Raw genomic sequence first — 23,122 nt, forward strand, 5'->3', positions numbered from 1 at the left:
CAATCAATCCACGCTCAAATACAATGTAGTTTGTTTGCATCTACAGTACTGTACATTTTTGGACATGATCAAGTCTGTTATTCTGAGCAACCTTTAGGTGGTGCCAGAGACACATGGTGAGGAGAGAAGGCATTTCTTTGGCTCCTTTTTCTCTTTTTCTCTGCATTTCAATCACAATTACATAAAGATCTTTTTGTTTTTAACATTATTTGTCACTGCGTTTGTGTGTCATCCTTCACATTCAACACCAGGAAGCCCAATGGATTTGAGAAGGCCAAGAAGCCACCAACTGAAGGGGGTAAATAGGATCATAACTTATACTGTATTATTATAAACAATGTAGAGAAACCAGGTCTAGGATAACTCATGGAGGGACATTTGGGAAACTGACATATTTCTTTTGTAAATGCAAGTTATTCACCAACACCAAGTCAGCTGTATCTTCACCAGTAGCTCTACCAACAAGTGGCATCAACAAGACTATTTACTTTGAACTCTGCCTCTTGAGTCGTGCACTTGGGTTCCATTTTGTATTTGAACTGTGAGACTAAATCAATTTTCATCAAAGTACTGAAATTACAAAATGTTTGATTGTAGTCTATATATATCAGAAGTTTATGTACTGTATTAGTCAGTTAGCTATTAGCCATGTTAAAAGATCTAATAGTCCCTTGAAATTACAGCTTTTTTATTCTTATATTTTCTGTATTGCAAACAGAAACTATAGACACAGGGACTTGGCACCAGATTTTCTCCATAAGAAATGTATTTTCCCATATGAGGTTAATAAGGTGGCTCAGTGGTTAGCACTATTACCTCACACTAACAGCAAGAAGGTCCCGGGATCAAACCCTGTTCCGTCCCAGGTTCTTTCTGTGTGAAGTTTGCTTCTCCATGGTTGTGTGTGTTTCCTCCCGTATATAAATATATATATAGTCAAGTCAAGTCAAGTTTATTTGTATAGCACATTTCATACACAGAGGCAATTCAAAGTGCTTCACATAAAATGGATGACAGGAAAATAAAAGAATAAAAGAAGAGAATAAAATGGACATTTAAAAGCATCACAACAAAACTTTAAAAAAAGAGTATAAAAAGTGCATTAAGCAACAGGCGCAGCAGTTGCAAAAAGAGCTAAAAACTTATAGAGTTTATATATATATTAGAGAGATATACTTATAGAGAGATATATATATATATACATATAGCTAATAAATAGATTGTTTGTGCCTGACTATAAAGCGTTTGTGGTAGACCTCCCGTGACTTTAACAGACTGATGTTCAATGGATTGTAGGCCAGAGTTGAAGTTCTCAGTCTTGTCTATTGAGGACGACACTACAGGAAACTTGATTTTGAAGACCTAAATTTAACCAAAGTGTGTAGGAAAACCACCTTAAAACAAATATTTGTAATACTTTATTGTATAGAAAACAATATCAGCAAATGGAAGAAAAAGGTGTGTGTGTGTGTGTGTGTGTGTGTGTGTGTGTGTGTGTGTGTGTGTGTGTGTGTGTGTGTGTGTGTGTGTGTGTGTGTGTGTGTGTGTGTGTGTGTGTGTGTGTGTGTGTGTGTGTGTGTGTGGGAGGGGGGCTTTAGCACTGAAAACGTTACATTCAATACATCACATGACATCACATTAAAACAGAGTTCATCTGAGAAATTATTTAGCAGTTTTAAACCAATTCAAATGAGAGAAAAAGGAAAGAAAAATGGAAAAGCGATGAAGATGGTAATCTAACTCATGGGTTACTACTCATTTTTGGGGGGGAGATTCTGCTTTGTATGGTGTGGTTAAAACATCATTTGGACCAATCAGATTGCTTGCTGGGGCTACAGGTACTCAGTGGGAGCCAGAACCCTCCACTTTAGCCGTTTGGGCCTATGGTCTGGAATCCAAAACTTTGATGATGTTCTGGACCCAGTCGTGAATTGGGTCAGCACAGAGCTTCTTCCTCTTCATCTGAAAGCTATAAAAGAGAGAGAGAGAGAGAGAGAGAGAGAGAGAGAGAGAGAGAGAGAGAGAGAGAGAGAGAGAGAGAGAGAGAGACACACACACACACACACACACACACACACACACACACACACACACAGAGATCATGCCTGCTGTTGTTGCATTTTGCCTTGCATTTACAGTCATCAAACCAACCAGATAATCAATCAGTCAATAATTCGGCCAATAGCAACTCAGTCAGCCAATCAGGCTCAACTTGGGCATTTTACAATTGCAGTAAATCCTCAGTGTTGTTTTAGTGACAGATGTGTTGCCACAACCGTTGCACCTTTAGTAGATTATTTTTTAATATATTGCAGATTTTCTCTCGATTATTATTTTTTGATTGCCAAGTTATCTTAAATGTTTCAGTAAACCAATTTTTTTATGATTTATTTTTAATCACTGCAGTTGCCATTATGGTGATTGAAAACTCAAAAAAACAACTGTCTCTATAACATCACGCAGATATTATTTTATCAGCTAATTCTGAAACTTGATTTGAACTGTATAGTATGTCTATAATGACAGATCAATTAAAATGTGGCCTAAAGCCTGGTTATGATAACTGCATGATAACTCTCCTACCCTTGTGCAGGAGTAGCAAAGTCTGTAAGGTTGAAGATCAATAAAACAGGAGATGCAACACTCACACTACACCCTTCATGGCACACTGTCTGTGTGTGTAATTGTAGCTCACCACCAGGCGCTTAGGCACGCGTTTGGGGGTAAAATCGAAACAGCATGCATCTGGACCACCGCCGCCTGAGAAACAGACAGAGAAACAACATGAACACAGATACCATTATTTTGGTCTTCTTCCCCTTTCCGTATGCTTCTCTTGTTTATACTATTAGACATGTATGCTACATTTACAAAGCAGTATAGTGTATAACAGGGTTTCCCAAATAGCGGCCCGCGGCCAGCGAGCTGTGTGGCCCGCGCCAGAATTGCTTTTTTTTCTTTTTTTTTTACAGTGTACCTGAATGCAACATGCAAGATCTGGCTAAAAGTAATCTCATGTGTATAAATTACCGTTCAACACTGAGGAAGTGTCCAATTGTTCATGTTCAAGTCATTCTAATAGTCAACTTCTGTTAATATTTTTCAATCATCCTGATTAAATCAGGTTAAATGTAATGTAAGAAATTACTGTTCAACACTGAATAGGTGTCCAAATGTTCATGTCATTCTGGCCAATACTTCTGTTATAACATTTCAGTCTGGAATATGGAATATTTTTCAATAATCTTGATGACTAAACGGCTAAATTAATCTCATGTGTAAGAAATGACTGTTCTATATTGAAGTAGAAATTTAAATAATTAACTTGTTGGTTTTGGATTTATTTTGCTTCAAGAGTGCATTTTTGTTCTTGTGTGACCCTCAACACAGGCTTTGAGAATCTCGGTCCACTTACTGATGCTTACATTAACCTACTCATATTCTGGTTTATTTCAAGAAAAATATGTTGGCTAGTGGAAATTGGCTGGTAACTTTAAAATCTAGCAGCCATATTGGCAGGTGTTCAAAAAAGTTAATTTCAAGCCCTCCAGGTGGTGACATAGGAGTGAGCGAGAAAAGGATCAAATTGGTGGTTAAGACTGAATAATGACAACAGAACTGTTCATTTAAAATGAGTTATTCCTCTATTCCTCTGGCTTCAAATGCACCAAATGTTTCACGCCGCCGCCTTTCGGCCGTCGGCACAGTTCGGCCTCCGACCCTCAGCAAAATGTGGCCCTTGGTGAAAAGTAATTGGGGACCCCTGGTGTATAAGCTTTAGACTCATATATTCAATGGCTGCTGAGGCTCGCTGTGGTTTGGTTTGATTTGATTATGGCATGAATCAATATTTTTGCTTCGGCATTAATAAGTAAGGACAGCAAGAAGAGAAAAACAAACAAATCAGTTTACCACAGCTAACAATTAAAATTGAAAGCTGCGCAAAAGTTCCCCACAATACAGTGCATGTATTCTATAGCATCAAGTCTATTGTCATTTGCCAATATGTCATATTCAACCAGCAAGCAGGTTTGGCTGCTAAACTTACTTGGGTCTTGGGCCAAGGTTGAGAAAAGCAGGATGCTGCAGACCACCAGAAGGACTGTCTTCTTCATCTTCATCTTCATCATCATAAATGTCTCTCTCTGTCTGTCTGCCTCGCTCTATCTGTCAGTATGTCCTTCTCTGCCCTGCGTCTTATCCTGCCTCATCCCTAACATCCTCTGTAATGCGATAAGCAACCCTTTTGTGACCAATCATGTAGTGTGTGTTTGTGTGTGTGTGTGTGTGTTGTAGGCCAGAGTTGAAGTTCTCAGTCTTGTCTATTGAGGACGACACTACAGGAAACTTGATTTTGAAGACCTAAATTTAACCAAAGTGTGTAGGAAAACCACCTTAAAACAAATATTTGTAATACTTTATTGTATAGAAAACAATATCAGCAAATGGAAGAAAAAGGTGTGTGTGTGTGTGTGTGTGTGTGTGTGTGTGTGTGTGTGTGTGTGTGTGTGTGTGTGTGTGTGTGTGTGTGTGTGTGTGTGTGTGTGTGTGTGTGTGTGTGTGTGTGTGTGTGCGTGTGTGCGTGCACGCGTGTGTGTACACACCCATGTACCCTTCTAATAGTGTGTAGTGTAAAACTTGCAAACACACTGTGGTCAACGCTGATCTAAAAATGAGACGGAGAGAAACGGTCGAAGGGGCGGAGGTGTTTTTGTTTTTTTGGTAGGGAAGGAAGCGTTGCAGGTTCTATGAAAAAAGGATCAAAAAGAAGTGAAGTCCGCACACTGCATCCACTTAACTCACAGTTTATTTGTTATATTATTGACGTTTCGGTCGTGAGACCTTCATCAGAATGAAGCACAAAATGACAGAGCACCCATTTATACAAGTCAAACATCTCCTCCCACTAATGGGCGTGGGGGAAAGAAAACAGGTGAAAGCAATCAACCATTAAGACATAATCTCAAGACATAATACACACAAAAAGTACAATTTAAGATAGTATAGCCTAGTGTAGGAAGCAAAGTTGTCGGTACACTAGAAAATACAGTAAACAAGGAGCAAGGGCAAGTCTAATGGCTTAATTCCACCACATTTAACAGCCCTGCACAGCTCGTCCCCACTCGGCTCTAATCGTTTCGACTCGATGGACGTTTTGCTTCCACCGCGGATCATCTGCCCCCACCCACCCCCGCCCCCGCATATCTGTCCTTCGCTTATAGCCGAAGTAGACATAACGTTACAATTAAATCCATCCACAGAACTTTTAAACTGTTTAAGAAATACTGGTGCCTCTAAATGACCTACAGTGGACATGGGCGAATGTGACAATCGGCCAGGAAAATGGATATCACTTTGTAGTTAGTCAAACTCAGGCATGCGCTGCGCTGCGCGCGGACGGAAGAGGCGCAACAGAGTGAAGCCTGCCCTGTACCCCGCGGCCTCTCAGGCAAGACGCGGCTTCACCAAACACCCGCTGCGGTCTAGCGGAGCGCTGCAGCTCAACTAACTACAGGAGCTTGCTGAGCAGCGGACTTTTTTCACTCTGAAAACAATTGAAACCACCGCCACGACTTTATTTCACAAAGGCGAAGGCAGCAACACAAAGGCTGATGGAAATAACATAACAGAAGAGAATGTAAGCCCACTAAACTGGTATGCAGCGCATTGACAGTCAGTAGATAGAGTAAACACGATTCTGCCTGGCCAATCAGTCGTCTACAATGTTTTCACGTCACCGTATGAACCCGGGTTGACAGAATAGAACCCCGACGAGGCAGGTACGAAAAGTAGCACGACTCGACTCCAATACAACCCGGGCTGGGACAGTGTAAACCGGTGGGATGAGACAATTTATCGAGTCGAGCGGAGCGGGATCGCGCTACTACCTGCGGTGGAAATGAGCCATAAAACAATTCTGTAGAAAAACATTCTGTAGAGAAACATCTAGAAAAGGAGGGGCCAAGGCAGTTGCTCTGCAAAGGGTAGGATAAAGATGCCCACACATAAATATTAAAATAGAAATAAAGAAATAAGGGAGGGATGACCTCCGGCAGCTAAAGTGAACATTGCTAATGTCACCTCACCAAAATATTTGAGTGAAGAGATACAATGTTTGGCCTGGAAGAAATGAAGTGCCACAGGATTCTTAAAATCCTTAGTCACTCCTGTGTTCAGATATTCTGGTTTTTAAAGCTCTGGAAGATTTGCCAATGTAGACTGATCCACACAAACATCTAATCATATAAATAATATTTGATGTGGTACAGCTGATGATACCCTTTATTTTAAATGTTTTACCCGTCACTGGATGGTTGAATGTATGACATTTGTGGGTGAATTTACATTGGGCACAATCACCACATTTATAGTTACCATCGGGAATGTTATTAAGAAAATGTGAGGGTGTGGGTTGCCTCAAATGCGACCTGACCAGGAAGTTCTTCAGGTTGGGAGGTCTTCTGTAAACAATACGTGGTGAGACAGAAAAAACCTTATTCAGAGCAGGATCAGAGCTTAAAATGGACCAGTGTTTTTGAACAATTTTTTCGAACTGCCTGCCAAGGGGATCAGACAATTGATTGGTTGTTCTCCGTTATGTCTCTCTCTAGTGGAGAGACAGTCAACTTGTGAACAATGCTGAAATCTATTGGAAGCTGGTTCAATACTGTTCAGGATAGCCCCGCCGTCGAAAACGTTTCTCAAGATCCTTTGAGTGCATTTTAAAAGCTACATCTGAACTGCAGGTCCTACATATACGCTTAAATTGGCCAATAGGAATACCCTTTTTGAGAGGTGTGGGGTGGTAACTGTCAGCATGGAGGAGGGAATTACGGTCTGTAGGTTTCCGATATAAATCCGTGCTCAGTCTACCATTGGCTTTGTAAATCAAAATGTCAAGGAAGTTCATACGTACAGCATCAGAGGCTATGGTAAATTTAAGATGTTCACTGCTATCATTTAGAAATGTGTGAAAAGCAGCTGACTCTGAGGCAGACCCAGTCCAGATCAAAAAAATGTCATCAATGTAGCGTTTCCAAATTTGGATAAAAGGTAGAAAAGGATTACAATTCTTGTTGAGAATAAAATTGGTCTCAAGAAGGCCCACATACAGATTTGCATAATTGGGAGCCATTTTGCTACCCATGGCAGTCCCACGTGTAAGAATAAGTGTTTTTCAAACATAAAAAAATTATTAGTAAGTACTATTTCAGTAAGCTCTTTAAGACAGGCAGTACTGGGGGTGCAAGCAGTCCTCTGATTGAGAAAGTGCTCTATTGCCTTGAGGCCACCTTGATGTGGGATATTTGTATACAAACTCTCCACATCAAGAGTGACCAAGAGCGAGTCCTTGTCCACTGAGTCTAAGGCTTGTATGACCTGAATACAATCACTGGAGTCCCTTACATAAGAAGGAAGTGACAAGACATGTGGTTTCAGGAAGTAATCAACAAAAGAGGAAATATTTTCAGTGAGAGAGCCAATCCCAGACACAATAGGTCGACCAGGAGGAACATTGGTATATTCTTTATGGATTTTAGGCAAAATATAAATCACAGGTGTGACAGGACTGTCAACTTTCATATAATCATATTCATTTTTCTGGATGCCACCCGTCTCAAAAAAGCCCTTAAGTACAGAATCAACATTAGCTTTAAAAACTAAGGTGGGGTTACTGTTCAAATTGAGATAAAAATCAGCATTAGCAAGTTGTCTATTAATTTCACCAACATAAGCCTCTCTGTCTTGTAAAACTATGGCGCCACCTTTGTCAGCAGATTGAACTACTACAGAGGTGTCCTGTTTGAGCTCAAGTAGAGCAGAGCGTTGGAGCTTAGTGACATTATTTGTCACCTTGTACACACGTTTCTTACCTAGTAACTGGGAGACTTCTCTCTCGACCAGTCTGCAGTACGTATCAACAGAGGAGTTTCTGTGTTGAGGAAAAAAGGAAACACTATTATCATCTGTGTGTGTGTGTGTGTGTGTGTGTGTGTGTGTGTGTGTGTGTGTGTGTGTGTGTGTGTGTGTGTGTGTGTGTGCGTGTGCGTGTGCGTGTGCGTGTGCGTGTGCGCGTGCGCGTGCGCGTGGGTGGGTGTGTGTTGTGTGTTTTTGAGCTTTTCTTGCAGCTTCATGTGGTTTTAAAGGACATGGTTTGAATTGCATCAGTTTTCAGTGTTAGTCATGTCATCAAAGTAATAAAGTTACAAAATGTCTGATTACAGACAGTCTGTCACAGGTTTATGTACGTAGGCCTATAGTCCTCTCTCTAAGTTATCTTTTCGCTCCTTCCCCTCCACTCTGTCATCAGTGATGTCACATGAGCAGTGGTGATGTCATCAGTGATGTCACTTGAGCAATTGTGATGATCAATGTCAGTCACATTTGCTTCAGTAACACAGCAAATAATATGCCTCTAAAAACACAGGGTGAGTGAAACTACAGATTTTCTCCATAAGAAATGTAATTTCCCATATGAGGTTAATAAGGTGGCTCAGTGGTTAGCACTATTACCTCACACTAACAGCAAGAAGGTCCCGGGTTCAAACCCTGTTCCGTCCCATGTCCTTTCTGTGTGAAGTTTGCTTCTCCATGGTTGTGTGTGTTTCCTCCCATATATATATATAGTCAAGTCAAGTCAAGTCAAGTCAAGTTTATTTGTATAGCACATTTCATACACAGAGGCAATTCAAAGTGCTTCACATAAAATGGATGACAGGAAAATAAAAGAAGAAAAGAAGAAAATAAAATGGACATTTAAAAGCATCACAACAAAACTTTAAAAAAGAGTATAAAAAGTGCATTAAGCAACAGGCGCAGCAGTTGCAAAAAGAGCTAAAAACTTATGACTCATTGGGTTTGCATAATAGAATAAATCAATGTATCTATATTGAGTCCCCCGACATCATGACTATAAGCATGACTACACACACATAAAACTCAGGTCTGGGTACGGTGTCCTCTTTTCCTCTATACTGCAGTTTGGACACCAAGCATACCCCCACTTGTAGCTTGCGTCATCTGTTGCCCGTCGACAAACAGGCCGGTTTATATATATATATATATATATATATATGTATATATATATATATATATATATATATATATATGTATATATATATATATATGTATATATATATATATATATATGTATATATATATATATATATATATATATATATATATATATATATATATATATATATATATATATATATATATATATATATATATTGTTTGTGCCTGACTATAAAGCGTTTGTGGTAGACCTCCCGTGACTTTAACAGACTGATGTTCAATGGATTGTAGGCCAGAGTTGAAGTTCTCAGTCTTGTCTATTGAGGACGTCACTACAGGAAACTTGATTTTGAAGACCTAAATTTAACCAAAGTGTGTAGGAACACCACCTTAAAACAAATATTTGTAATACTTTATTGTATAGAAAACAATATCAGCAAATGGAAGAAAAAAGTGTGTGTGTGTGTGTGTGTGTGTGTGTGTGTGTGTGTGTGTGTGTGTGTGTGTGTGTGTGTGTGTGTGTGTGTGTGTGTGTGTGTGTGTGTGTGTGTGTGGGGGGGGGGGGGGGAGGGGGGGGGGGGGGCTTTAGCACTGAAAACGTTACATTCAATACATCACATGACATCACATTAAAACAGAGTTCACCTGAGAAATTATTTTGCAGTTTTAAACCAATTCAAATGAGAGAAAAAGGAAAGAAAAATGGAAAAGCGATGAAGATGGTAATCTAACTCATGGGTTACTACTCATTTTTGGGGGGGAGATTCTGCTTTGTATGGTGTGGTTAATACATCATTTGGACCAATCAGATTGCTTGCCGGGGCTACAGGTACTCAGTGGGAGCCAGAACCCTCCACTTTAGCCGTTTGGGCCTATGGTCTGGAATTCACAATGTTCATGATGTTCTTGACCCAGTCGTGAATTGGGTCAGCACAGAGCTTCCTCCTCTTCATCTGAAAGCTATAACAGAGAGAGAGAGAGAGAGAGAGAGAGAGACACACGCACACACACACACACACACACACACAGACACACACACACACACACACACACACACACACACACACACACACACACACACACACAGATCATGCCTGCTGTTGTTGCATTTTGCCTTGCATTTACAGTCATCAAACCAACCAGATAATCAATCAGTCAATAATTCGGCCAATAGCAACTCAGTCAGCCAATCAGGCCGGCTCAACTTGGGCATTTTACAATTGCAGTAAATCCTCAGTGTTCTTTTAGTGACAGATGTGTTGCCGCAACCGTTGCACCTTTAGTAGATTATTTTTTAATTAATTGCAGATTTTCTCTCGATTATTATTTTTTGATTGCCAAGTAATCTTAAATGTTTCAGTAAACCAATTTTTTATGATTTCTTTTTAATCACTGCAGTTGCCATTATGGTGATTGAAAACTAAAAAAAACAACTGTCTCTATAACATCACGCAGATATTATTTTATCAGCTAATTCTGAAACTTGATTTGAACTGTATAGTATGTCTATAATGACAGATCAATTAAAATGTGGCCTAAAGCCTGGTTATGATAACTGCATGATAACTCCTACACTTGTGCAGGAGTAGCAAAGTCTGTAAGGTTGAAGATCAATAAAACAGGAGATGCAACACTCACACTACACCCTTCTTGGCACACCGACTGTCTGTGTGATTGTAGCTCAGCACCCTGGCAATACGCTTAGGCGCTTTGAAGATAAAATTGAAACAGCATGCAGCTGGACCACCGCCGCCTGAGAAACAGACAGAGAAACAACATGAACACAGATACCATTATTTTGGTCTTCTTCCCCTTTCCGTATACTTCTCTTGTTCATACTATTAGACATGTATGCTACATTTACAAAGCAGTATAGTGTATAACAGGGTTTCCCAAATAGCGGCCCGCGGCCGGCGAGCTGTGTGGCCCGCACTGGAATTGCTTCTTTTTTTTTTTATACTCCAGGGGACCCCTGGTGTATAAGCTTTAGACTCATATATTCAATGGCTGCTGAGGCTTGCTGTGGTTTGGTTTGATTTGATTATGGCATGAATCAATATTTTTGCTTCGGCATTAATAAGTAAGAACAGCAAGAACAGAAAAACAAACAAATCAGTTTACCACAGCTAACAAATAAAATTGAAAGCTGCGCAAAAGTTCCCCACAATACAGTGCATGTATTCTATAGCATCAAGTCTATTGCCATTTGCCAATATGTCATATTCAACCAGCAAGCAGGTTTGGCTGTTTCTAGACATAAACATCATGACATTTAGAGACAAGGTGGTAAACTTACTCTGATCCTGAGATACAGCCAGGATTGAGAAAAGCAGGATGCTGCAGACCACCAGAAGGACTGTCTTCTTCATCTTCATCATCATCATAACTGTCTGTCTCTGTCTGTCTGCCTCGCTCTATCTGTCAGTATGTCCTTCTCTGCCCTGCGTCTTATCCTGCCTCATCCCTAACATCTTCTGTAACGCGATAAGCAAAAACCCTTTTGTGACCAATCATGTAGTGTGTGTGTGTGTGTGTGTGTGTGTGTGTGTGTGTGTGTGTGTGTGTGTGTGTGTGTCTGTGTGTGTGTGTGTGTGTGTGTGTGTGTGTGTGTGTGTGTGTGTGTGTGTGTGTGTGTGTGTGCGTGCGTGCGTGCGTGCGTGCGTGTACACACCCATGTACCCTTCTAATAGTGTGTGGTGTAAAACTTGCAAACACACTGTGGTCAACACTGATCTAAAAATGAGACGGAGAGAAACGGTCGAAGGGGCGGAGGTGTTTTTTGTTTTTTGGTAGGGAAGGAAGCGTTGCAGGTTCTATGAAAAAAGGATCAAAAAGAAGTGAAGTCCGCACACTGCATCCACTTAACTCACAGTTTATTTGTTATATTATTGACGTTTCGGTCGTGAGACCTTCATCAGAATGAAGCACAAAATGACAGAGCACCCATATATACAAGTCAAACATCTCCTCCCACTAATGGGCGTGGGGGAAAGAAAACAGGTGAAAGCAATCAACCATTAAGACATAATCTCAAGACATAATACACACAAAAAGTACAATTTAAGATAGTATAGCCTAGTGTAGGAAGCAAAGTTGTCGGTACACTAGAAAATGCAATAAACAAGGAGCAAGGGCAAGTCTAAAACAATGATGTAGAAAAACATTCTGTAGAGAAACATCTAGAAAAGGAGGGGCCAAGGCAGTTGCTCTGCAAAGGGTAGGATAAAGATGCCCATACATAAATATTAAAATAGAAATAAAGAAATAAGGGAGGGATGACCTCCAGGGCAGCTAAAGTGAGCAATGCTAATGTCAGACAGGATGTAGGCTGATCACAAATATCTAAGTGAGTCTGTACTCACAGATGAGGGTAAGTGAAAAAGTCTATCAAACGTAAAACAAAATTAAAGGAATGGTCTAATATCGAATGACTCATTCAAGCCTCTGGCAAAGGTGTCTAAGGTAGAGATCCAGAAAGCTTCCCTCCTAAGGAGTAAATTGTTAATATCACCTAGGTGGCAGTTTGACATGCTCTATACCAAAATATTTGAGTGAAGAGATACAATGTTTGGCCTGGAAGAAATGAAGTGCCACAGGATTCTTAAAATCCTTAGTCCTAATATCACTCCTGTGTTCAGATATTCTGGTTTTTAAAGCTCTGGAAGATTTGCCAATGTAGACTGATCCACACAAACATCTAATCATATAAATAATATTCGATGTGGTACAGCTGATGATACCCTTTATTTTAAATGTTTTACCCGTCACTGGATGGTTGAATGTATGACATTTGTGGGTGAATTTACATTGGGCACAATCACCACATTTATAGTTACCATCGGGAATGTTATTAAGAAAATGTGAGGGTGTGGGTTGCCTCAAATGCGACCTGACCAGGAAGTTCTTCAGGTAGGGAGGTCTTCTGTAAACAATACGTGGTGAGACAGAAAAAACCTTATTCAGAGCAGGATCAGAACTTAAAATGGACCAGTGTTTTTGAACAATTTTTTCGAACTGCCTGCCAAGGGGAGAATATTGGATCAGACAATTGATTGGTTGTTCTCCGTTATGTCTCTCTCTAGTGGAGAGACAGTCAACTTGTGAACAATGCTGAAATCTATTGGAAGCTGGTTCAATCCACTGTTCAGGATAGCCCCGCCGTCGAAAACGTGTCTCAAGATCCTTTGAGTGCATTTTAAAAGCTACATAGGTCCTACGTATAGGCTACGCTTAAAGAGCATGGAGCAGGGTAATTCCTTTGCTAAATGTATACTTAACCTTGTCCCTATGTCCATTTGAAAAGTTAATGCAGCATTGGAAAAAAAAAAAAAAAAAAGTTTGAAAAAAAAAATGGAGAAAAACACCTTCCTTTTTCAGAAGGAAATAACAGACTTTTAATCTGACAAGAAAAAGCCTGCTACGTCACAGTGGGGAGTGGCTCCCGCGTGCGTGTCTCCCTCTCCCCTCCCACTGTCGTCAATTCCGTGGTCAAATCAGTCGCATTTCAGGACAGATAGTCAGGTCAGGTACGTATGCTAGTCAAAGTCAATCAGTCAGCCAGTTAGTCGGTCGGTCAGTTGGTAGGTTAATCACTAGTTAGTTTTTAGTATATAGTTAGTCATTTAGTCAGTAGCTGCCTGTAGTAAGTCGTTGTCAGTGAGTTTTGGGTCGGGTGTCGCCAGGTTACTGCATGCAGATAACAAGCTGTCAGCTCCACTCTGCTGCTGCTGCCTGTCTGCGTGACACTCTCTTTCTATCTCAATTCAATTCAATTCAATTCAAAAAGGCTTTATTGGCATGGAGAACATAAGTTTACATTGCCAAAGCAAGAGTGCAACAAAACAAAAAGTAACACAATTATAACCGAAAGGTTAGCACAAAACTATAATAATAACGATAATAACAATAATATAAACTATAATGTTAGCCTGTTATAATACAGAGATATGTAAACATTTCGGTCTTGCAAACAAATATGTACATAGGCTAGGTGACAAAGTTTAAATGTTTAAAAATAGGATAAAAGGAGTTGAAGATATCTGTACAGTATGTGTCTATGTACAAGATGTGCAGAGGGCGGACCCTAAGCTTTAGAGTGGTTGTGTCCCATTTATCCTTTTCCTGTCACAACAGCTCACAAACCTTGCTGCTGTGTTAGCTCACTGTTGTAATTCGCCCAGCAGATATGGAAGTTTTTTGGTATCACTCGTGTTCTCAAAGTCCTTATGAGTGTTTGTTATCTGAGGGAAGTATGTGTCTCTGATGTCCTGGTACAGACTGCACGAGGTTAGAAAGTGCAACTCAGTTTCCACTTCCTGTTGGGTGCAGTGGGTGCACAGTCTTTCTTCCCTTGGGAGCCAGGTCTGCCTGTGGCGGCCTCTCTCAATGGCCAGGTTGTGCTCACTGAGTCTGTACATAGTCAGGGTTTTCCTAAGTTTGGGGTCAGTCACAGTGCTAAGGTATTCTGCTACTCTGTAGTCTCTGTCTAGGGCCAGGTAGCATTCCAGTTTGCTCTGCTTTTTGGTTGACTCTTTCCAGTGTGTCAGATATTTTTCTTTTTGATTTCTTATAATTTGGTTTAATCTATAGGGGTGTCGTCTGTCTGGTGACTCTGCTTGTGAGCGGAGCCCCAGGACCAGCTGGCTGAGAGGGCATCTTCCTAGGCTCTCTCTGTGGGTGAGGGTTTTGCTATGGAGCGTATCAGGGGCACTTTTTTTAAGGTGGTCGTAAAATTTAGACGCTCTCTTCTGAATCTTGATGATTAGTGGGTATCGTCCTAATTCTGCTCTCTCTCTCTCTCTCTCTCTCTCTCTCTCTCTCTCACTCGGTGTGTGTGTGTGTGTGTGTGTGTGTGTTTGTGTACCTGTCTGCGCGGTGACACGCTCTCTATCTCTCTCTTTCTCGTCTCTCTCACTCGCTCCGGGAGGGAGGGAGGGGAAAGAGCGAGTGGAGGGGCCCTCCGTCAGTCCCCCTCTCTCTATCTCTCTCTCTCTCTCTCTCTCTCTCTCTCACTCTCACTCGGTGTGTGTGTGTGTGTGCGCGTGTGTGTGTGTGTGTGTGTGTGTGTGTGTGTGTGTGTGTCGAATTACAGTCCGCACCTCGGCCCGCCTCCGCTCGCTTGTGTGTGTGTGTGTGCGTCGAATTACAGACCGCACCTCGGCCCGCCTCCGCTGCTTGCTTTCAGGCTTCTCCACAACTCTCTCTCCGCGGTCCGTTGTGGGCTGTTCCTGCTCTCTTTCACTGTCAAAATTAGGCTGAGGACCATCACACGCATGTGCATAAACATTTGCTACCTCCTCTTCCTCCTGAAAACCGGCGTTAGCATCCATAGTGTGTGACTGACAGCCCTGACCTAAGTGACGACAGACAGAGGGACAGACGAGCATGCCTGGCGACTCCCCACTGTGACGTCAGAGTTTTGGGATCCAAGATGTCAAAATAAAAGTTCAAAAAGTAAAACGACCCCAGAAGTCACTGTAGTGTATATGTAAGTGTCTTAATGTGAAAATCGAGTTCCTCCATAATTCACCTACACATTGACTGATTGGGGTCTCTAACCTGCCCCATGCTCTTTAAATTGGCCAATAGGAATACCCTTTTTGAGAGGTGTGGGGTGGTAACTGTCAGCATGGAGGAGGGAATTACGGTCTGTAGGTTTCCGATATAAATCTGTGCTCAGTCTACCATTGGCTTTGTAAATCAAAATGTCAAGGAAGTTCATACGTACAGCATCAGAGGCTATGGTAAATTTAAGATGTTCACTGCTATCATTTAGAAATGTGTGAAAAGCAGCTGACTCTGAGGCAGACCCAGTCCAGATCAAAAAAATGTCATCAATGTAGCGTTTCCAAATTTGGATAAAAGGTAGAAAAGGATTACAATTCTTGTTGAGAATACAATTGGTCTCAAGAAGGCCCACATACAGATTTGCATAATTGGGAGCCATTTTGCTACCCATGGCAGTCCCACGTTTTTGCAAGAAGAAGTGTTTTTCAAACATAAAAAAATGATTAGTAAGTACTATTTCAGTAAGCTCTTTAGACAGGCAGTACTGGGGGTGCAAGCAGTCCTCTGATTGAGAAAGTGCTTTATTGCCTCGAGGCCACCTTGATGTGGGATATTTGTATACAAACTCTTCACATCAAGAGTGACCAAGAGCGAGTCCTTGTCCACTGAGTCTAAGGCTTGTATGACCTGAATACAATCACTGGAGTCCCTTACATAAGAAGGAAGTGACAAGACATGTGGTTTCAGGAAGTAATCAACAAAAGAGGAAATATTTTCAGTGAGAGAGCCAATCCCAGAGACAATAGGTCGACCAGGAGGAACATTGGTATATTCTTTATGGATTTTAGGCAAAATAGGAATCACAGGTGTGACAGGACTGTCAACTTTCATATAATCATATTCGTTTTTCTGGATGTCACCCGTCTCAAAAAAGCCCTTAAGTACAGAATCAACATTAGCTTAAAAAACTAAGGTGGGGTTACTATTCAATTTGAGATTAAAAAAAAAATCAGCATTAGCAAGTTGTCTATTAATTTCACCAACATAAGCCTCTCTGTCTTGTAAAACTATGGCGCCACCTTTGTCAGCAGATTGAACTACTACAGAGGTGTCCTGTTTGAGCTCGAGTAGAGCAGAGCGTTGGAGCTTAGTGACATTATTTGTCACCTTGTACACACGTTTTTTACATTGAAAAAAATCAATTTTTTTACATTGAAAAAAATCAATTTTCATCAAAGTACTGAAATTACAAAATGTTTGATTGTAGTCTATATATATCAGAAGTTGATGTACTGTATTAGTCAGTTAGCTATTAGCCATGTTAAAAGATCTAATAGTCCCTTGAAATGACAGCTTTTTTATTCTTATATTTTCTGTATTGCAAACAGACACAGGGACTTGGCACCAGATTTTCTCCATAAGAAATGTATTTTCCCATATGAGGTTAATAAGGTGGCTCAGTGGTTAGCACTATTACCTCACACTAACAGCAAGAAGGTCCCGGGTTCGAACCCTGTTCCGTCCCAGGTCCTTTCTGTGTGAAGTTTCCTTCTCCATGCTTGTGTGTGTTTCCTCCCATATATATATATTTCAATAATGAGAGACTAGAGACAGGTAGAAGGTACAGATAAACTTTTAATGATAGTAATTAGATTTGGCGAATGGCTCCATGATATGATGACGGATCTTCCTGAGATGAGCGGAAGACGTCAGCGATTTATAGGATAGAGAATTCCCCCATAGGGAATTAATCAGGAGCCATGACAATGGTGGTGATCAGGGGAGGAGGTGGGGCGAAACACTGCTTCGATGAGGTTCAGCAACTGAGAGGTGACAGCACATAGGTGAGTTACAACACAGTGAGATACATGGGCATCTTTATACAACTCATTCAGATGATTGGCCAACAGAAAAGACGAGGGAAATGAGCTGATTGGGTATAGACCAGAGAGAGGGAAACCGTGGGGGACAGTGATTGGACAAGGAATGAGGGGGCGTGTATATTAATGACGTAACAGTTAGGGGTGAGGCTGCAGGAAGGAGAGAGAAATAAAGGGACCATGTAATTTAATGAATGAATGATACAATATGGGGGATTGTCTATGTAGTCTACATTATTGAAAATAGTCCAAGACATCATATATAGTCAAGTCAAGTCAAGTCAAGTTTATTTGTATAGCACATTTCATACACAGAGGCAATTCAAAGTGCTTCACATAAAATGGATGACAGAAAAATAAAAGAATAAAAGAAGAGAATAAAATGGACATTTAAAAGCATCACAACAAAACTTTAAAAAAAGAGTATAAAAAGTGCATTAAGCAACAGGCGCAGCAGTTGCAAAAAGAGCTAAAAACTTATAGAGTTTATATATATATTAGAGAGATATACTTATAGAGAGATATATATATACTGTATATATACATATACCTAATAAATAGATTGTTTGTGCCTGACTATAAAGCGTTTGTGGTAGACCTCCCGTGACTTTAACAGACTGATGTTCAATGGATTGTAGGCCAGAGTTGAAGTTCTCAGTCTTGTCTATTGAGGACGACACTACAGGAAACTTGATTTTGAAGACCTAAATTTAACCAAAGTGTGTAGGAAAACCACCTTAAAACAAATATTTGTAATACTTTATTGTATAGAAAACAATATCAGCAAATGGAAGAAAAAGGTGTGTGTGTGTGGGGGGGCGGGGGGGGGGGGCTTTAGCACTGAAAACGTTACATTCAATACATCACATGACATCACATTAAAACAGAGTTCATCTGAGAAATTATTTTGCAGTTTTAAACTAATTCAAATGAGAGAAAAAGGAAAGAAAAATGGAAAAGCGATGAAGATGGTAATCTAACTCATGGGTTACTACTCATTTTTGGGGGGGAGATTCTGCTTTATATGGTGTGGTTAAAACATAATTTGGACCAATCAGATTGCTTGCCGGGGTTACAGGTACTCAGTGGGAGCCAGAACCCTCCACTTTAGCAGTTTGGGCCTATGGTCTGGAATCCACAAGGTTGATGATGTTCTTGACCCAGTCGTGAATTGGGTCAGCACAGACCATAAAATGGCTACCATCCGTTCTCTTCCTCTTCATCTGAAAGCTATAACAGAGAGAGAGAGAGAGAGAGAGAGAGAGAAACACACACACACACACACACACACACACACACAGATCATGCCTGCTGTTGTTGCATTTTGCCTTGCATTTACAGTCATCAAACCAACCAGATAATCAATCAGTCAATAATTCGGCCAATAGCAACTAAATCAGCCAATCAGCCTTCAGGCTCCACTTGGGCATTTTACAATTGCAGTAAATCCTCAGTGTTGTTTTAGTGACAGATGTGTTGCCACAACCGTTGCACCTTTAGCAGATTATTTTTTAATATATTGCAGATTTTCTCTCGATTATTATTTTTTGATTGCCAAGTTATCTTAAATGTTTCAGTAAAGCAATTTTTTTATGATTTCTTTTTAATCACTGCAGTTGCCATTATGGTGATTGAAAACTCAAAAAAACAACTGTCTCTATAACATCACGCAGATATTATTTTATCAGCTAATTCTGAAACTTGATTTGAACTGTATAGTATGTCTATAATGACAGATCAATTAAAATGTGGTTAAAATCTGGTTATGATAACTGGGTAACCCTTTATTTTACAGGTACCCTAGTTACATATGAACTATTTGTAATTACACATGAACACCAAATGTAATTACACAGTAATTACCAATAGTTCTAAATTACGTTCATATGTAGTTACATTGTAACAGACCTGTAAAATGGAGTGAGTCTGTTCAACTGTAGTTCATATGTAGTTACATTGTAACAGACATGTAAAATGGAGTGAGTCTGTTCAACTGTAGTTCATATGTAGTTACATTGTAACAGACCTGTAAAGTGGGGTGAGACTGTTCAACTGTAGTTCATATGTAGTTACATGGTACCGGACCTCTAAAGTGGAGTGAGACTGTTCAACTGTAGTTCATATGTAGTTACATGGTACCGGACCTGTAAAGTGGAGTGAGTCTTTTCAACTGTAGGTCATATGTAGTTACATGGTAGCGGACCTGTAAAGAAGCTCCCGGCTGGGACAGAGATTGCTAAAACCCAGTGGTGGATTCGAACCACTGAACTTCAGATTGCAAAGCAAGCGGCTTTAACCACTCAGCCACGAGGGCTTTCCAAATTTCATGGTGGAGTTTAAGAGGATAACTGTATGTGAGTCAGATGTAGTTGCTGTCACTTCATAGCTTTGTTATTATACACAGAGACTTGGGGGAAAATATTGATACTTTATTTAGTTGTAGGTATGATTTTGTCCAGAATTCCAATACAAAAATTATAATAAAAGTATTGTAGATATAGAGGTAACAGTGAAACTATAATCAAAATAGCCATTCTTCTACATTCTAATTGTTAGCTTATTGTAAATGAGTCATTTCCCCATCAATTTCCCAATTTCTCAATTTGTTGGGGACCCAGTCGAAGCCCCTCAAAGACCCCTTTGGTCAGCAGACCCCCGGATCATCTCTCCCCAAAGTCTATACCCCCCCCCCCCCCCCCCAAGTCTATAAATCCCCTAATCCGCATAAGGGGGGAACTCCCCCCTATTTGCTAAATAAATTGTATGCACTGTGCTCTAGAAACATTTAGTTATATTTAAAGATTTTAAATAAAAAAAATGCATTCTAGTAATTTTCTGAATTGTGGTGTAAATAGTCCCATGAGCCATTTACAGCTCATGGGGGGGGGGGGGGGGGGGGTCTGGCACAGTCACACTGCAGAAATGCATTCACATTAATCAATATTGCCTGTCTTTCAAGCTACAACTAACAAAGTATCTAACAAAGTCTATGCTTATAATACCAAAGCTAGGAAGTGACAACTACATCTGACTGACATACAGTTATCCCAAACTCCACAAGTTGGAAAGCCCTTGTGGCTGAGTGGTTAAAGATGCCTGCTTTGCAATCTGAAGTTCAGTGGTTCGAATCCCCCACTGGCTTTTAGCTATCTCTGTCCCAGGCCAGAGCTTCTTTACAGGTCCGGTGCCATGTAACTACATATGAACTACAGTTGAATAGACTCACTCCACTTTACAGGTCCATTACAATGTAACTACATATGAACTACCGTTGAATATACTCACTCCACTTTACAGGTCTGTTACCATGTAACTACATATGAACTACAGTTAAATAGACTCACTCCACTTTACAGGTCTGTTACCATGTAACTACATATGAACTAAAGTTGAATACACTCACTCCACTTTACAGGTCCGTTACAATGTAACTACATATGAACTGCAGTTGAACAGACTCACTCCATTTTACAGGTATGTTACAATGTAACTACATATGAACATCATTTATAACTATTGGTAATTACTGTGTAATTACATTTGGTGTTCATGTGTAATTACAAATAGTTCATATGTAACTAGGGTACCTGTAAAATAAAGGGTTACCGATAACTGCATGATAACTCCTATACACTTGTGCAGGAGTAGCAAAGTCTGTACGGTTGAAGATCAATAAAACAGGAGATGCAACACTCACACTACAGCCTTCTTGGGACACTGACTGTGTGTGTAATTGTAGCTCAGCACCCTGCCCTTAGGCACGGGTTTGGGGGTAAAATGGAAACAGCATGCAGCTGGACCACCGCCGCCTGATAAACAGACAGAGAAACAACATAAACACAGATGCCATTATTTTGGTCTTCTTCCCCTTTCCGTATGCTTCTCTTGTTCATACTATTAGACATGTATGCTACATTTACAAAGCAGTATAGTGTAACACAGGGTGTCCCAAATAGCGGCCCGCAGCCGGCGAGCTGTGTGGCCCGCGCCGGAATTGCCTTTTTTTTTTTTTTTTACAGTACCTGAATGCAACATGCAATATCTGGCTAAAAGTAATCTCATGTGTATAAATTACAGTTCAACACTGAGGAAGTGTCCAATTGTTCATGTTCAAGTCATTCTAATAGTCAACTTCTGTTAATATTTTTCAATCATCCTGATTAAATCAGGTTAAATGTAATGTAAGAAATTACTGTTCAACACTGAATAGGTGTCCAAATGTTCATGTCATTCTGGCCAATACTTCTGTTATAACATTTCAGTCTGGAATATGGAATATTTTTCAATAATCTTGATGACTAAACGGCTAAATTAATCTCATGTGTAAGAAATGACTGTTCTACATTGAAGTAGAAATTTAAATAATTAACTTGTTGGTTTTGGATTTATTTTGCTTCAAGAGTGCATTTTTGTTCTTGTGTTACCCTCAACACAGGCTTTGAGAATCTCGGTCCACTTACTGATGCTTAAATTAACCCACTCATATTCTGGTTTATTTCAAGAAAAATATGTTGGCTAGTGCAAATTGGCTGGTAACTTTAAAATCTAGCAGCCATATTGGCAGGTGTTCAAAAAAGTTAATTTCAAGCCCTCCAGGTGGTGACATAGGAGTGAGCGAGAAAAGGATCAAATTGGTGGTTAAGACTGAATAATGACAACAGAACTGTTCATTTAAAATGAGTTATTCCTCTATTCCTCTGGCTTCAAATGCACCAAATGTTTCACGCCGCCGCCTTGCGGCCGTCGCACGGTTCGGCCCCCGACCCTCAGCAAAATGTGGCCCTTGGTGAAAAGTAATTGGGGACCCCTGGTGTATAAGCTTTAGACTCATATATTCAATGGCTGCTGAGGCTTGCTGTGGTTTGGTTTGGTTTGATTTGATTATGGCATGAATCAATATTTTTGCTTCGGCATTAATAAGTAAGAACAGCAAGAACAGAAAAACAAACAAATCAGTTTACCACAGCTAACAATTAAAATTGAAAGCTGTGCAAAAGTTCCCCACAATACAGTGCATGTATTCTATAGCATCAAGTCTATTGCCATTTGCCAATATGTCATATTCAACCAGCAAGCAGGTTTGGCTGTTTCTAGACATTTGACCTCATGGCATTACTCTGACCTGTGGAGACAAGGCAGTAAACTTACTTGGTACACTAGATTCAGCCAAGGTTGAGAAAAGCAGGATGCTGCAGACCACCAGAAGGACTGTCTTCTTCATCTTCATCATCATCATAACTGTCCGTCTCTGTCTGTCTGCCTCGCTCTATCTGTCAGTATGTCCTTCTCTGCCCTGCCTCTTATCCTGCCTCATCCCTAACATCCTCTGTAACGCGATAAGCAAAAACCCTTTTGTGACCAATCATGTAGTGTGTGTGTGTGTGTGTGTGTGTGTGTGTGTGTGTGTGTGTGTGTGTGTGTGTGTGTGTGTGTGTGTGTGTGTGTGTGTGTGTGCGTGCGTGCGTGCGTGCGTGTGCACACCCATGTACCCTTCTAATAGTGTGTAGTGTAAAACTGTGGTCAACACTGATCTAAAAATGAGAGGGAGAGAAACAGCCGAGTTTTTTGTTTTTTGGTAGGGAAGGAAACATTGCACAAAATGACAGAGCACCCATACAAGTCAAACATCTCCTCCCACTGATGTGCGTGGGGGAAAGAAAACAGGTGAAAGCAATCAACCATTAAGGTGAATCATCACAGGGTGCATCTTGCTTCAC

General features: G+C 40.5%; 1 protein-coding gene and 3 long non-coding RNA genes across 4 annotated transcripts; 1 reads left to right on the plus strand and 3 right to left on the minus strand.

Annotated features, from left to right (window-relative positions):
* Positions 1–942: 942 nt before the first annotated feature.
* On the minus strand, positions 943–4,207 carry LOC310782711. The gene is made up of 3 exons (XR_014553040.1): positions 4,049–4,207; positions 2,649–2,760; positions 943–1,969 (listed from the first exon to the last, which is right to left on the minus strand). It is a non-coding gene; the product is annotated as an uncharacterized lncRNA (long non-coding RNA).
* A 4,437-nt stretch (positions 4,208–8,644) lies between these two features.
* LOC310782526 lies at positions 8,645–18,271 on the plus strand. The gene is made up of 2 exons (XR_014553030.1): positions 8,645–9,016; positions 17,923–18,271. It is a non-coding gene; the product is annotated as an uncharacterized lncRNA (long non-coding RNA).
* Positions 9,231–11,479, minus strand: LOC310782524 (C-C motif chemokine 3-like). Its single transcript, XM_083643201.1, has 3 exons — positions 11,315–11,479; positions 10,657–10,771; positions 9,231–9,978 (listed from the first exon to the last, which is right to left on the minus strand). Exons 1-3 carry the CDS (start codon positions 11,400–11,402, stop codon positions 9,891–9,893), a joined length of 291 nt encoding a protein of 96 aa, XP_083499327.1. The 5' UTR covers positions 11,403–11,479; the 3' UTR covers positions 9,231–9,890.
* Positions 18,272–18,418: 147 nt separating the features above from the next.
* On the minus strand, positions 18,419–22,714 carry LOC310782525. Its single transcript, XR_014553029.1, has 3 exons — positions 22,554–22,714; positions 21,103–21,214; positions 18,419–18,635 (listed from the first exon to the last, which is right to left on the minus strand). It is a non-coding gene; the product is annotated as an uncharacterized lncRNA (long non-coding RNA).
* Positions 22,715–23,122: the final 408 nt, after the last annotated feature.

This window comes from Poromitra crassiceps (genome assembly GCF_964638095.1).
Source record: "Poromitra crassiceps genome assembly, chromosome: 9".
NCBI classification, from domain to species: Eukaryota; Metazoa; Chordata; class Actinopteri; order Beryciformes; family Melamphaidae; genus Poromitra; species Poromitra crassiceps.